The 12,150-nt window shown below is 49.8% G+C and overlaps 1 protein-coding gene and 1 long non-coding RNA gene across 3 annotated transcripts in view; one reads left to right on the top strand and one right to left on the bottom strand.

Annotated features, from left to right (window-relative positions):
* Positions 1–12,150, bottom strand: part of LOC143833461 (LIM homeobox transcription factor 1-alpha-like) — an 87,979-nt gene that overhangs the window by 54,129 nt on the left and 21,700 nt on the right. For both annotated transcript variants that reach the window (XM_077329318.1, XM_077329320.1), the window contains exon 3: positions 11,035–11,221. In XM_077329318.1, coding sequence (XP_077185433.1) covers positions 11,035–11,221 — 187 coding nt within the window. The remainder of the gene's footprint in view (positions 1–11,034; positions 11,222–12,150) is intronic.
* LOC143833465 (uncharacterized) lies at positions 4,674–6,161 on the top strand. The gene is made up of 3 exons (XR_013229639.1): positions 4,674–4,800; positions 5,896–5,945; positions 6,043–6,161. It is a non-coding gene; the product is annotated as an uncharacterized LOC143833465 (long non-coding RNA).

Here is a 12,150-nt window from a genome sequence, read left to right as displayed (position 1 = left end):
ACCACCTGTGAGCTGCGGACCACAGGTGGTCCATCGACTAATTGGAGATGGGCTGCGAAGGACACTTTCTCTCCCCCCCCTGGCCCTTTACTTCATCCCCCCCCCGGCCCTTTACAACACACTTCGGGTGTCATTGTCTCCCATCACTCCCAGATGGGACTCTCGTTGCAGAGAAACAAGCTCAGGGTTCCCATTGATTTGTCATTGTCATGAGTTAAAATTTCCATGAAAATAAAATGTTCCTTATGTTCATTGTTGTGGCGTGTCTGTACCTTATTTTGAAGGGAGGTTTAAACATTACCATAGCGATCAGAGAGTGTTAGGGCAGTGGTTGAGAGTAGAGGAGTAAACTACACCCCCCCCCCACCGTGCCTCAGTAAAATTGTCACGCGTTGAGTGGTCCCCAGTGATAAAAAGGTTGGGGACCACCGGTTTAAACCATATACCGTGAGTCCTGTCCTCTACTGCCAACAGGACCCTCCTCCAAGTGCCAACCATCCGGATACTTAAAGAGGGCAATCATGTGACTTCTTTCAACCTCCTCTTCTCCAGGCTGAACATTCTCACTTCCCTCAGCCTTTCCTCCTAGGGCTTGGTCCTCAAGCCCAGGATCATCCTCATTGCTCTCCTCTGCACCTTCTCCATTTTATCCACGTGTGTCTTCCTTTAGCTTCCTATGAGTTCACTGTTACCTTTGACGACCCGCCTGGCTGGCAGGTCTGGCTCTTGCCCTGCCGTTTGTCTGAAACCATCACACCGCATCCCCTGCATTTTCTTTCCTTGACATCACAAGCTCATGTTCGATTTATGAGCCACCGCGACTCCCGACTCCTTCCCTGCTCGGCTACTTGACGAGGACGGCCTACTCTTGCTTATGTCTATTTCTCTCTCCTTCCTGACCTTTGGCTACGCCTCACTGGGAAGTGGGCAATTCCTGGTATTTTTATTACCCCCGGCCGGGTTGGCCTGCCAAAGCCTTGCATCAGCGGCGGGGAAGGAGCTGCGCTCGCTCTTCTGAAGGGAGAGATAAGATGGGACAGTTAAGGGGAAGCTGCTCAAGGAGGCGGCCAAGACTTGAGCAGACTCTTCTTGCGGAACGCCCCAGATGTCTGCCCAAAAACCTCTCAAAAAAAAAATTCGAGGTCAACTTCCTTTCTGAGCTCGGAGGAGTGCCAAGAGCTCCAGCCCTTCAAGAAAAGAAAAAGAAAAAAAAAGCTTTTGCTTCTATTTAGCGGAAGTTTCTTGGGTTGCCAGCTCTGGGTTGGGGAATCCCTGGAGACTTTGGGGGTGGAGCCAGGAGTGGGTGGGATTTGGGGCAGGGAGGGACCTCAGTGGAGTCTGATGCTCTGGAGTCCCCCCTCCCAAGCAGCCATTTTCTCCAGGGGGACTGATCTCTGGAGTCTGGATGGGGTTGCCAGCTCTGGGTTGGGGAATACCTGGAGACTTTGGGGGTGGAGCCGGGAGTGGGTGGGGTTTGAGGCAGGGAGGGACCTCAGGGGAGTCTAATGCTACGGAGTCCACCCTCCAAAGCAGCCATTTTCTCCAGGGGAACTGAGCTTTGTTGCCTGGAGATGAGCTATAAATCCAGGAGATCCCCCGGTCCCACCTGCAGGCTGGCATCCCCAGTGCCAGGTCCACATGTTCCAGGGGGTGTCTGGAAATCTCCTGCTATTACAACTGATATCCAGGCTACAGAGATCAGTTTACCTGCAGGAAAAGGCTGCTTTTGAAGTTGGACTTTGCAGCACAATAGCCCCAAACCTGCCCTCCTTAGATACTCCCCCCACCCCAGATCTCCAGATCTTTCTGAAATCGGTTCTCTCCTGTCCTGTTTTGCCCCTGTGTTTTCCTAGAGGAATATAGGCACATCTAGAGATGGGAGTAGGCAAGGTATAGTGCCTGGGTGGCAGGTTGACGTGGACAGAGAGGTTGTCGAGAGGCATCTGGCTGTACTGGATGCATTCAAATCCCCTGGGCTGGAAGGTGTACACCCGAGAGTGCTCAAAGAACTTTCTGGAGAGCTTGTAGAACCACGGTAAAGGATTTGGACTATGTGTGGAACGGAACCAGCTTTTTGGAGATCTTCTGGAATGATCACTGGTCTTCAGAGTACAGAGATCGGTTTCGGAAGGTGGACTCTAGGCCTCTGCTGAGGTCTCTGCCCTCCCCTGATCCTGCCGTCTCCAGGCCTGGCCTCCAAAATCTCCAGGAATTCCTCCTTCTCCCATTTTAAAAATTTTATTTATAATCAGTTTTATAAACATAGTGGGCTCGTGGCGGTTCACAATCAATAAAAACATAACAAACGTCAGTACACTAGAAACATCTTAAAAACACACAATAAAACCCCACAGTACCACAGGTACAAAAATCCAAATGCCAGAAAAATTCAAGATGGCGGAATAACGGATCACTCCCTACAGAGGTTCCATGTCCTGGCACCAATACACCATGGCGGCACCAATGGGTAGATTGAACGCTGAGGATCATACGATAGAACCGGACATACCCAGAATCAGTCTGGAAGAGTGGAATCCAGGGGGAGGGGGGGTGACCAGATCCCATAACTCCGGGACCCTGCACCCAGCCTCAACTAAACGCCTGGTGGAAGAGCTCTATTTTCCAGGCCCTGTGGGACCCCGAGAGCTCCGTCAGGGACCGAACCAGGCCCTACGGTGTGTAGTTAACTCATGCGCTGCCACCAGGAACTAGCAGCTGCAGAGTATAGTCTGTTGTGCTGGAATATGCAAGATCTGTAGGATTCAACACTCACATCTGGATCTTGTTGCCATCTTATGGAACCATGGCTGTCGCCTCCCCACCCGAACCTCTTGTTAGCCAGTTTGCTCCTCAAGCTTGGGCTATTTTCAGTTTCAAATGCCTGCCTCTCTCCCTCTCTTTCTCCCCAAGAGAATGGGGAGGGGTGTCACCTGCCACAGCCATGCCTAGCTAACAGAGTACCGGTAAAATTAATGTACCGTCTCATACCAGTCATGCCTCCCTGCCCCAAATCAGTCAATTTTTGCAAGCGCCGGCACATTTTTAAGAAATGGTCTTGGCAGGAACACTCACAAACAATGGATGGGTCAAGGATGGCAGTTCCTCCTTCTCCGGGCAACAAATGCTCAGCTTTGGCAGGGAGCAGCCTGGTAGCCAGCTGGCTAAAGCTTTCCTAACAGAAGGAGCTCAACAGCGACGTGGCCCAAACCCCAAGGCGGTTGAGATTCTCGAAGCTTTGCTTGTCTACCAGGATGGACCGAGCTCATTCGCAAACGGTTACAGCTCCGCTTCACACACACTCCCTCCCTTCACTGGGAGAGAATCTGGTGGATCAACAATGGCGAGGAGGAACCAAACCAGAGCTCCTCCTCTGCAAAGGATACATCTGCCGTGTCAAAGTCCAGGAGGTCTCCAGAGCAAAGGCCATCCAAGTCCTGACCTGGGCCCATTCTGCACACATAGGATAATGCACTTTCAATGTGCTTTGGCAGCTGGATGTTCCTGGGCAGAGCAGGAAAATCTACTTCTAAAGTGCATTGAAAGTGCATTATCCCATGTGTGCGGAATAGGCCCTGGATGGCCTAGGTTAGCTGGATCTTGTCAGATCGCAGAAGCTAAGCAGGGTCGGCTGTGGTTAGTCTGTGGATGGGAGACCGCCAAGGAAGACGGAGGTTGCTATACAGAGGCAGGCAATGGCCATCCACTTCTGTGTATCTCTTGCCTTGGAAATTCTACACAGGGGGGGCCAAACTGTGACTCTCCATATGTCCATGGACAACAGTTTCCATGAGCTCCTGCCAGGACGTTCATGGACAACTGGAGAGCCACCCCCTGCTCAACAGAGTTGCCATCAATTGGTTGCAGTTTGACTTTCTGCATCATCCATGAGCAAACAGCGGGTTGTGCACCCCCCTCACTATCCTGTTACATTATAATGACCCCGGGAATACAAATCTTAGTACAGCTACTTAAAGTGGTGCGATGTCTTGAGGCTATTCTTCCCCAGCCTTTCCTGACCTACCGAGGAAGGATGGGCTACATCCCTCCCTCTATCTGTCTGTCTTTCTGTCTGTCTGTCTGTCCATCCACCCACCTGTCCATCTCTCTCTCTCTCTCCCTCTCTCTCCCCCACCTTCCTACCTCCCTACCATCTTTCTGCCTTTCTGTCTCTCCATCCATCCATTCACCCATCCACCCACCCACCCTCCTCCTGACCCCAAAGTGGCCACTGGCCTTTCCATGGGCATGCCAGAAAGGGCCCCAAGAGCCAAGCACGGACACAATCCCTTCTGCCCCCCCACTCACAATCCGCCTAAGTTCACATTGGGGCCCCTTCTGAGCAACGTGACGGGAAAGTCTGCACCATATCTCGCCCAACCAGCTGCGGGGCCCCCGTGGAAGCCCCGATGCAGAAAACCAAAACTATGTAACCTCCGAGATGCTCCTTTGTAGTTGTTGGGAGGGCGAGCTTGTCAGGCTGGGCCCTTTTTGTTATGCTTGCTGATTTTGCCAGCCATGATCAAAGCATGGGGGAGGGTGGAGATAAAGCTCCCACCTCCTCTCCCCCGGTTCCGACTTGACACTGAGCAGCAGTGTAAAGACTGCAAAGGGGGCCAGGACTGCTGGTTAATCATTCCAAAACATGCAGAGGGTGAGCCGTCAGCAGGGACCTTTCCCAACTTGCTAAAGTACTGGCGGGAATGCCGTTAGGAGCCGATGTTCCTGTCCTTCAACATGAACTTGCAGCCCACCAGCTGTCTGTATCAGGGAGTGAGTGCGCAGGTCCCTGCGATGCACTTGGTATGTGCAGTCGCCGTCTCATTCGGATTAGGCAATGCGGGGATTTTCCATGTTTTCCTTTGTGTGGGGGGAGGCGGCAACTGTAGCAACCAGCAGGGAATGAGGGGGGCGTGCCAGGAGAAAGACACAGGCCGGTGTCGGACAGGAAGTGACGTCATCACGCTGCAAAGTTGACGTGACATTCTGGTCTTTGGGCAAAAACTCTATGGTAAAAATGGCTTCTACCATAGAGGTTTTGCCCGAGTGTCAGAACGATGCCTGGAAGTCTCTGGTGTGGTTATGTCATTTTTGGTGTGATGCCGTCAGTGTGGCCTGGGCTTCCTTCTTTCTCCTGGCAAGGCTCCCCACCACCCAGCTAATCGGCATCAGAGGGGCAGTGGCCTGGTGGTGGGGGATACCTGCTTCCACCAGGGGGTGGCAACCCTAAAAATGCACATGTTGCCCGAATCGCACAAGATGGAGACCTCACTGACTGCACTCCTGATATTTGAGATTAAACGTGGACAACTTGGATTCATGCCATATTCAAAAGACAATTTTAAAAATGTGTTTGCATTTGACACTTAAGCTCACAACATGGAATTATTGGGGAGACTGTTATAATAAGATTCTATTATATATGTATATGTCTGTGTGTGTGTGTGTGTGTGTGTGTGTGTATATATTTGAAGCATTTTCTCTTGAACTACAGTGTTAAGGTATGGTTTAAACGTTTCACCATTTTGATGCTCTTTAGTAACAACATGAGCCTCTTGTGGCACAGAGTGGTAAGACAGCAGACATGCAGTCTGAAAGCTCTGCCCATGAGGCTGGGAGTTCGATCCCAGCAGCCGGCTCAAGGTTGACTCAGCCTTCCATCCTTCTGAGGTCGGTAAAATGAGTACCCAGCTTGCTGGGGGGTAAAAGGTAATGACTGGGGAAGGCACTGGCAAACCACCCCGTATTGAGTCTGCCATGAAAACGCTGGAGGGCGTCACCCCAAGGGTCAGACATGACTCGGTGCTTGCACAGGGGAGACCTTTACCTTTACCTAGTAACATATTTTGTTCTGGCTCGCACTCCTGTTTACTGCTTACTCTTATGCATTTGTTATAGATGGCTACTAATATCGGTCCTGTACGAAGACTGAAACAGTTCCGAGTTGAGTAAGTACCCGCAATAGCTTTTCTGTCACTTTGTGTACCCTGTGGATCTTTGACATGATTAACTTTAACACGGATATTCATTACATCCCTTTTATAGTTTGCTACCAACTGGCGTCTGCAGAGACGACCCGTCAGCCAAAGATGAGTAGACAAGAAAGAAATTTTCAAGCTGGCGATGGCAAAAAAATTTATTCAAACAATAGAACGAGTTCCTAGGTATAAAACCTCGTTTTCATATTTTACTTCATCAGCGAACTTATTTCTTAATTGGTTTTTTCAAGGATACTAACAATGTCTTCAACACACTACCTTATAATTTATACCTTATATTTTAAGCCATATAACTTGGGTCTAAAGGTTAAAAAGTAAAGGTATCCCCTGTGCAAGCACCGAGTCAAGTCTGACCCTTGGGGTGACGCCCTGCAGCATTTTCATGGCAGACTCAATACAGGGTGGTTTGCAAGTGCCTTCCCCAGTCATTACCGTTTACCCCCCAGCAAGCTGGGTACTCATTTTACCGACCTCGGAAGGATGGAAGGCTGAGTCAACCTTGAGCCGGCTGCTGGGATTGAACTCCCAGCCTCATGGGCAAAGCTTTCAGATGGCTGCCTTACCACTCTGCGCCACAAGAGGCTCTTAACTTGGGTCTATTCATATCAAAGGTCCATGAAGGTCTTATAAGAGGTCTTATAAGATTAACTTTCTTGTCTACTTTACCAACTGGCGGCTGGCAGCCCTACACCATACCAGTCCTAGACTAAATAACACTGCAATGGCATGTAACAAAGCCCTGGTGACACCTTGTGAATTGTCCCTATTGTGCTGGAAGGGTGTCTGCACTTAATTGCCAAGGTCCAGCCGAACCTCTCCCTCAACCAGCTGCTTTTACCCTCGCAGGATTCCAGAGTTGGGTTTGAATTTATCAAAGAATACTGCCCATTTTAGAAGTCTCCTATTGCCTCTTGTGGCGCAGAGTGGTAAGGCAGCAGACATGCAGTCTGAAGCTCTGCCCATGCGGCTGGGAGTTCGATCCCAGCAGCCGGCTCAAGGTTGACTCAGCCTTCCATCCTTCCGAGGTCGGTGAAATGAGTACCCAGCTTGCTGGGGGGTAAATGGTAATGACCGGGGAAGGCACTGGCAAACCACCCCGTATTGAGTCTGCCATGAAAATGCTGCAGGGCGTCACCCCAAGGGTCAGACATGACTCGGTGCTTGCACAGGGGATACCTTTACCCTTATTGCACAATGTGATGTGATGCAAGAAACAAGAGCTCTGCTGATATTACCTAAAGGTGCTGTTGCCACATTAGATGCCAGTAAGCACTTGGATCGAATTCAGTGTCCCTATTGCTCCAGCCAGCAGGCTGCCCTCAAACTTCAGCTCTCCTTCATGCTTTTGCCAAACTTCATTGCACTAGGACCCAGAAACTTTCCTGCATTTACATCGCCTTGGCAACAGGCACCCTGTTTTCCAGAGCGCTTCCAGTCCTTTCACCACCAGGCATCTCCTTTAACCAGAATCTGTTTTGTATCATCTCATTTTGCCAAACCTATTCAAAAGTATCCCTGTCCAAGTCAGGACAGAAGCGTAAAGACTACAAGAGCCATGATGCAGCACGAGTGAAAACAGTCTCCCATGAGAACAGCTAGACTTCACAATAGCTATAAAAATGGATAATTCAATATGGGCAAAAGATACATGAGCAAGAAGAAACTATTCCGAAAGCAACGAGGAACCAGAGAATCCATGGCTCAAGATGTATGTATGTCAAATCATTTTCCTCATGGTGGGAACTGATAACTTTAGATCAGGGAAATAATTCCTCCTATGAAGACTGGATTAGCCTTAGTTCAGGGTTTAGCCACCTTTTACCACTGCAAAATCAAAGGATGCCAAAATTCAGTGCAAACAATTAACAAAACACCGTATAAGAAAGCCGGTTCATGGAACTCAATCTATACAATTTTTGTAGCTCCGATCATTGATGTATCGAACAATACACCACACTTTCTGCATCACAAACACAGATAGTTGAAAATTCTTTTAAAAGAAGAAACACACAGATACAAAAATGAGGTCTCACAATAAGAAACAAATATACCAGTGGTCCTCAACCTGGGGATCGGGACACCTTTGGGGGTTGAACGGCCCTTTCACAAGGGTCATGGCAGGGTAAGCAGCTTGGCGGGGGGGAGAGGGGTGGCATCCACACAACAGCCTTACGAGGTAGATCGAGAGAGAGTGTTAGTCTGTCTGGAGTAAGAGCAAGATCAGCATGGTGGGAGAAGAGGCAGAACTGAACCGAGAAACCCCAGAAAAAAACAATTTATATACAATCATGAACAATGGATCTTCAGGCCATTGTTTAGTTTTGGTTTAATTTCTGTGAAGGAACCCTTGCATAATTTTATGGCTAGGGGTCACCACAACACGAGGAACTGTATTAAAGGGTCGTGGCATTAGGAAGGTTGAGAGCCACTGAAAAATCCCCAGGAGCACCCTGCACATTCGTCCTAGCACACTGTCACAAATCTGAACATTATTTGCATGTCTATCCCCGCCGACTGTTCCCCTCTGTCCTTTCCCTCCTGGTAAAACATCTTTAAGATGCTCTTTAGTCCCACGGACATCTTTTCCTGCCATTCGCCCTTCACACGCTGCCTAATCTAACAGGGCACTGACTCCTCCAATAAACCTCAAAAGAGTTCATTTTCTTTGTCAAACAGCCGTGGCTCCTAAATAAACAAGTCCTTAGTTCCATGGTGAGCCAACGTTCGCCTTTGAAGCCATAGGCTGGCCAAAATGTTGCAGACCCCACCTTGAGCAGCTATCATCCTGTGCTTTATCACCATTTCCTAACTAGCCACATGTTTTCCATTTTTGGAAAAACAAAACTTTAGAGAAGCAGAATTAACGGCTCTGGGCATATTAAATCTCTGTGTATTTCAGCTCTTTATTGACCCCACATCAAAGATACAACTGAATTAAGAATCCCGCAAAAAGACCTCCAATGCATACAAGGCATAACCATGGGAACGTTCCGCCTTGCACACCATTGGCTACTTTTGTTTTAAAACGATTGGATCCTGCAGTCGGGATCTGGCCGCCCGCTGGCCAATCTTAATCACGACCTTACGATCCTGCCTCAGACCTCAAGCTCCGGTCCTCGGCAGCTGTGCATGCACACCAGGGCGGTTCACAGAAATCATCAAATGAAAACATCCACAGTACAGTTTACAGTTAAAACATCCATGGTCGGCCGAACCGTTAAGATAGGAAAACATTTAAAATCTTGTTCCAACATCCCATTTTTACAGATGGCTACAAGTCCAAGGGACTAGCAACTAAGCCAGGGGTGGGCAAACTGTGGCCCTCCAGATGTCCATGGACTACAATTCCCATGAGCCCCTGCCAGCAAATGCAAATGCTGGCAGGGGCTCATGGGAATTGTAGTCCATGTACATCTGGAGGGCCACAGTTTGCCCATCCCTGATCTAAGCTTTAAAGGAAAGGAAAGGGGAAGAAAGGGAAGGAGTGGGAGCTGGCAACAAAATTTCAGTGTCCTTTGTCAACCAAAGTCCTGGTGAAATACTTCTTGGCCCTAAAAGTCCTGCTCCACCAGTACATCAATGCCCTGCACTGTGTCATTTATGACCTGGGGTCCCTTCAGAGATGGAGCTACCCCAAATCTTAAGATCCAAAAACCCGTCAGACAGAAAAGGAAGTTTTATAGTCCAAACTACAGCACCACATCAATGCCATGCAAGGCCATTTTCGACCCAGGATCATGGATTAAAAGCATTTTGATGATGACCCAAAGCAGAATAGCAATTACAACTGCATGCAATTTTGCACAGGTGTGGAAGGGGAGAAAGACACGCGTGTGCAGCACGGTGCTGCTTTTGAACACGTCTCCAAAGGGAAATAACGGGGACAGGACAATGGACACCGGCTTTGTCCCAGATGCGCCCACGGAACTAGCCTGGATGGACGTCGAGAGATGCACAGGGACCGTGTCCATTATCCTGTAGAAGCTCAGTTGTCATGCCTCATTAGGGTCACCTCGTTCGGGCTGTCGGCACAGGGGATTCGAGGGTGTGGTCAGGAGTTCCCGATATGCCAATGTCACACGGAAATGACGTAAGCACGTCGGAGGTGACACTCTGGCTTTTGGACCAAACTCTATGGTAAGCATGCCAGACTCCCGCTGGGGCCAGGGGAACCTGGCTGCCAGCTCCACAAATATCAGGTGTAGGGGGCAGGTTGGTGTGCATGATAGTGGTAGGGGGTGTCAGCACCAGCTCTGCAAATTTCGGGGGGGGGGGGCTGGCATGCACGACAGCAGTAGGCAGCATCTGTACTGAAGGCTCCACGATTTTCGGGTAGGGGGATTGAGTGGGATTCTCCAGTGGGGTCAGAGCCAGTTTAAGGACTGGTGGGGCCCCAGCAGAGTACAATTGCCACGGGAGCAGCTAGACTGGGGGCAGAGGAGCCCCCCATAGTGGAAAGGGGTGTCACTCTGAGTATCCTTGAACAGGGAAAAGGGGGGCTACGGCACTGATCCGTGGGTGTGTGGGAAAGGTCCTGTGCGGAGCCCCTGGAAACATGGGGCTCATAGCACATGGTACACGTGCTAAATGGATAAACTGGCCCCTGGGGTGTGGCCACTTTATCAAATCTCTAAAGCAGCAGGAAGGGCCCAATAGGGTTTTCTCCTGGCCCCAGTGTGGGTCTGGCATCCCTCCCACTGAGTTTTGCCCCAACGCCAGAGCTTCACCTCTGATTTGTTGACATGATTTCTGTGTGACATCAGCATGTCAGGGACTCCAGACCATGCCCCAGCAGGGGTCTGCCATCCCTATGCCTCATGCAACCAGTTGCTGAGAAGCCACAATGCTAGAATTTAAGATAGCAGAAACCACCGCATTAAAAGTCCAAAGGGTTATCGGAACCACCTCCATCTGATGATCTCTTCCTCCTCGCTTCCCCTCCACAATTATCCAACTCCAGCCTGCCGTCCTGGCCTTGCTCCCCAGATTTAACCTTGCACACCGGTTCATCGGCCCGACCTGAGGACGAGGCACTTACTTTTCGTAGTCGTGCTTGCAGTACAGCTGACGGTTGCGGCAGTAGCAGGTCCCCGAGAGAGCTTGCAGGCAAGCGGCGCACTTCACGCAGCCTTCGTGCCACGAGTGTTCGTTCACCCTGAGCAGGAAGCGGTCAGAGATAGGGGTGTTGCAGCCGGCGCAAACCTCCCGCATCTTGGACTCGGAGCCTAGGGGAGAGGGGAAAGCAGAACAGGTGACTTGCAGAACTCAGACGTTCTCTGCAACGGGGGCCAGCGGCTTGACATCACCAAACAACAAGCAGGAGTTAAGTCAAATTTCCGCCAAAATGTCTGCGCTCAGACATCAAAGAACACCAGAATTATGAGTACCTGCAATAAAAAAAAGCTACTTGCCCTCCTGGGTTCAGATTTTGGTTTGATGGACCCTAACCAACTACAGTTAGTAGAGTAGCCCACTTTCAACCAAGCACAGTTAGTTTGGGCAAATTGTGACGTCATGTGATGTTAAAGTGAAACCATGGTTGATTCTGCATTTACTTTGCTTGTTCCATTGTGGATCCTGCTGATTTCAGAATGATTTTAACTCGGGTCTTCCTCTATCCCCCCCCCCCCCAATTGAAACAGAAAGTGTTCTGTACTTGATTGGGGAAGTTCAGAACAGGGAAGGTTGCCAAGCACAGCAGGAGTCTCTTACTTTTCTTGAATGGGGGGTGGGGTGGGGAGACAATTGGAGACAGCAGAGGAGGTGGAAATAACAAGAGGCAAATCTCTGCCGAGAGAAGTTGGGGCTTCTGGAGCGCAGTCACTTTAAGACAAGCCTTGCAACTAGGAACCAGGAAGTTTGTGAACTGACACCCTGGCCAATCAGGGAAGACTGCTCTGCTGCAAGGGAGTTAGTTCGCAAAAAGCAGGAAACTTCAAATATCAAGGCTTATATCCGCTTCTGGATATTGCGGGAGAAAGGTAGGGTCACTGTGGATCAATCATGCATGTTGCAGAGGGAAAATTTAAAGTGGCGAAAATCAAAATGGAAATCAAATTCAGTGTAGACAAGAGGGATTCATTTGAACTGGGACTGGGTAAAAAGCCCTGTGCAGACTACACCCAGGTGAGGCAGGCTTTGGCTCCCAGAAGAG

The sequence above is a fragment of the Paroedura picta genome, chromosome 3 (genome assembly GCF_049243985.1).
Source record: "Paroedura picta isolate Pp20150507F chromosome 3, Ppicta_v3.0, whole genome shotgun sequence".
In the NCBI taxonomy this organism is placed as follows: Eukaryota; Metazoa; Chordata; class Lepidosauria; order Squamata; family Gekkonidae; genus Paroedura; species Paroedura picta.
The sequence above is the reverse complement of the archived record's forward strand: the minus strand, read 5'-3'. Positions and strand labels throughout refer to the sequence as shown.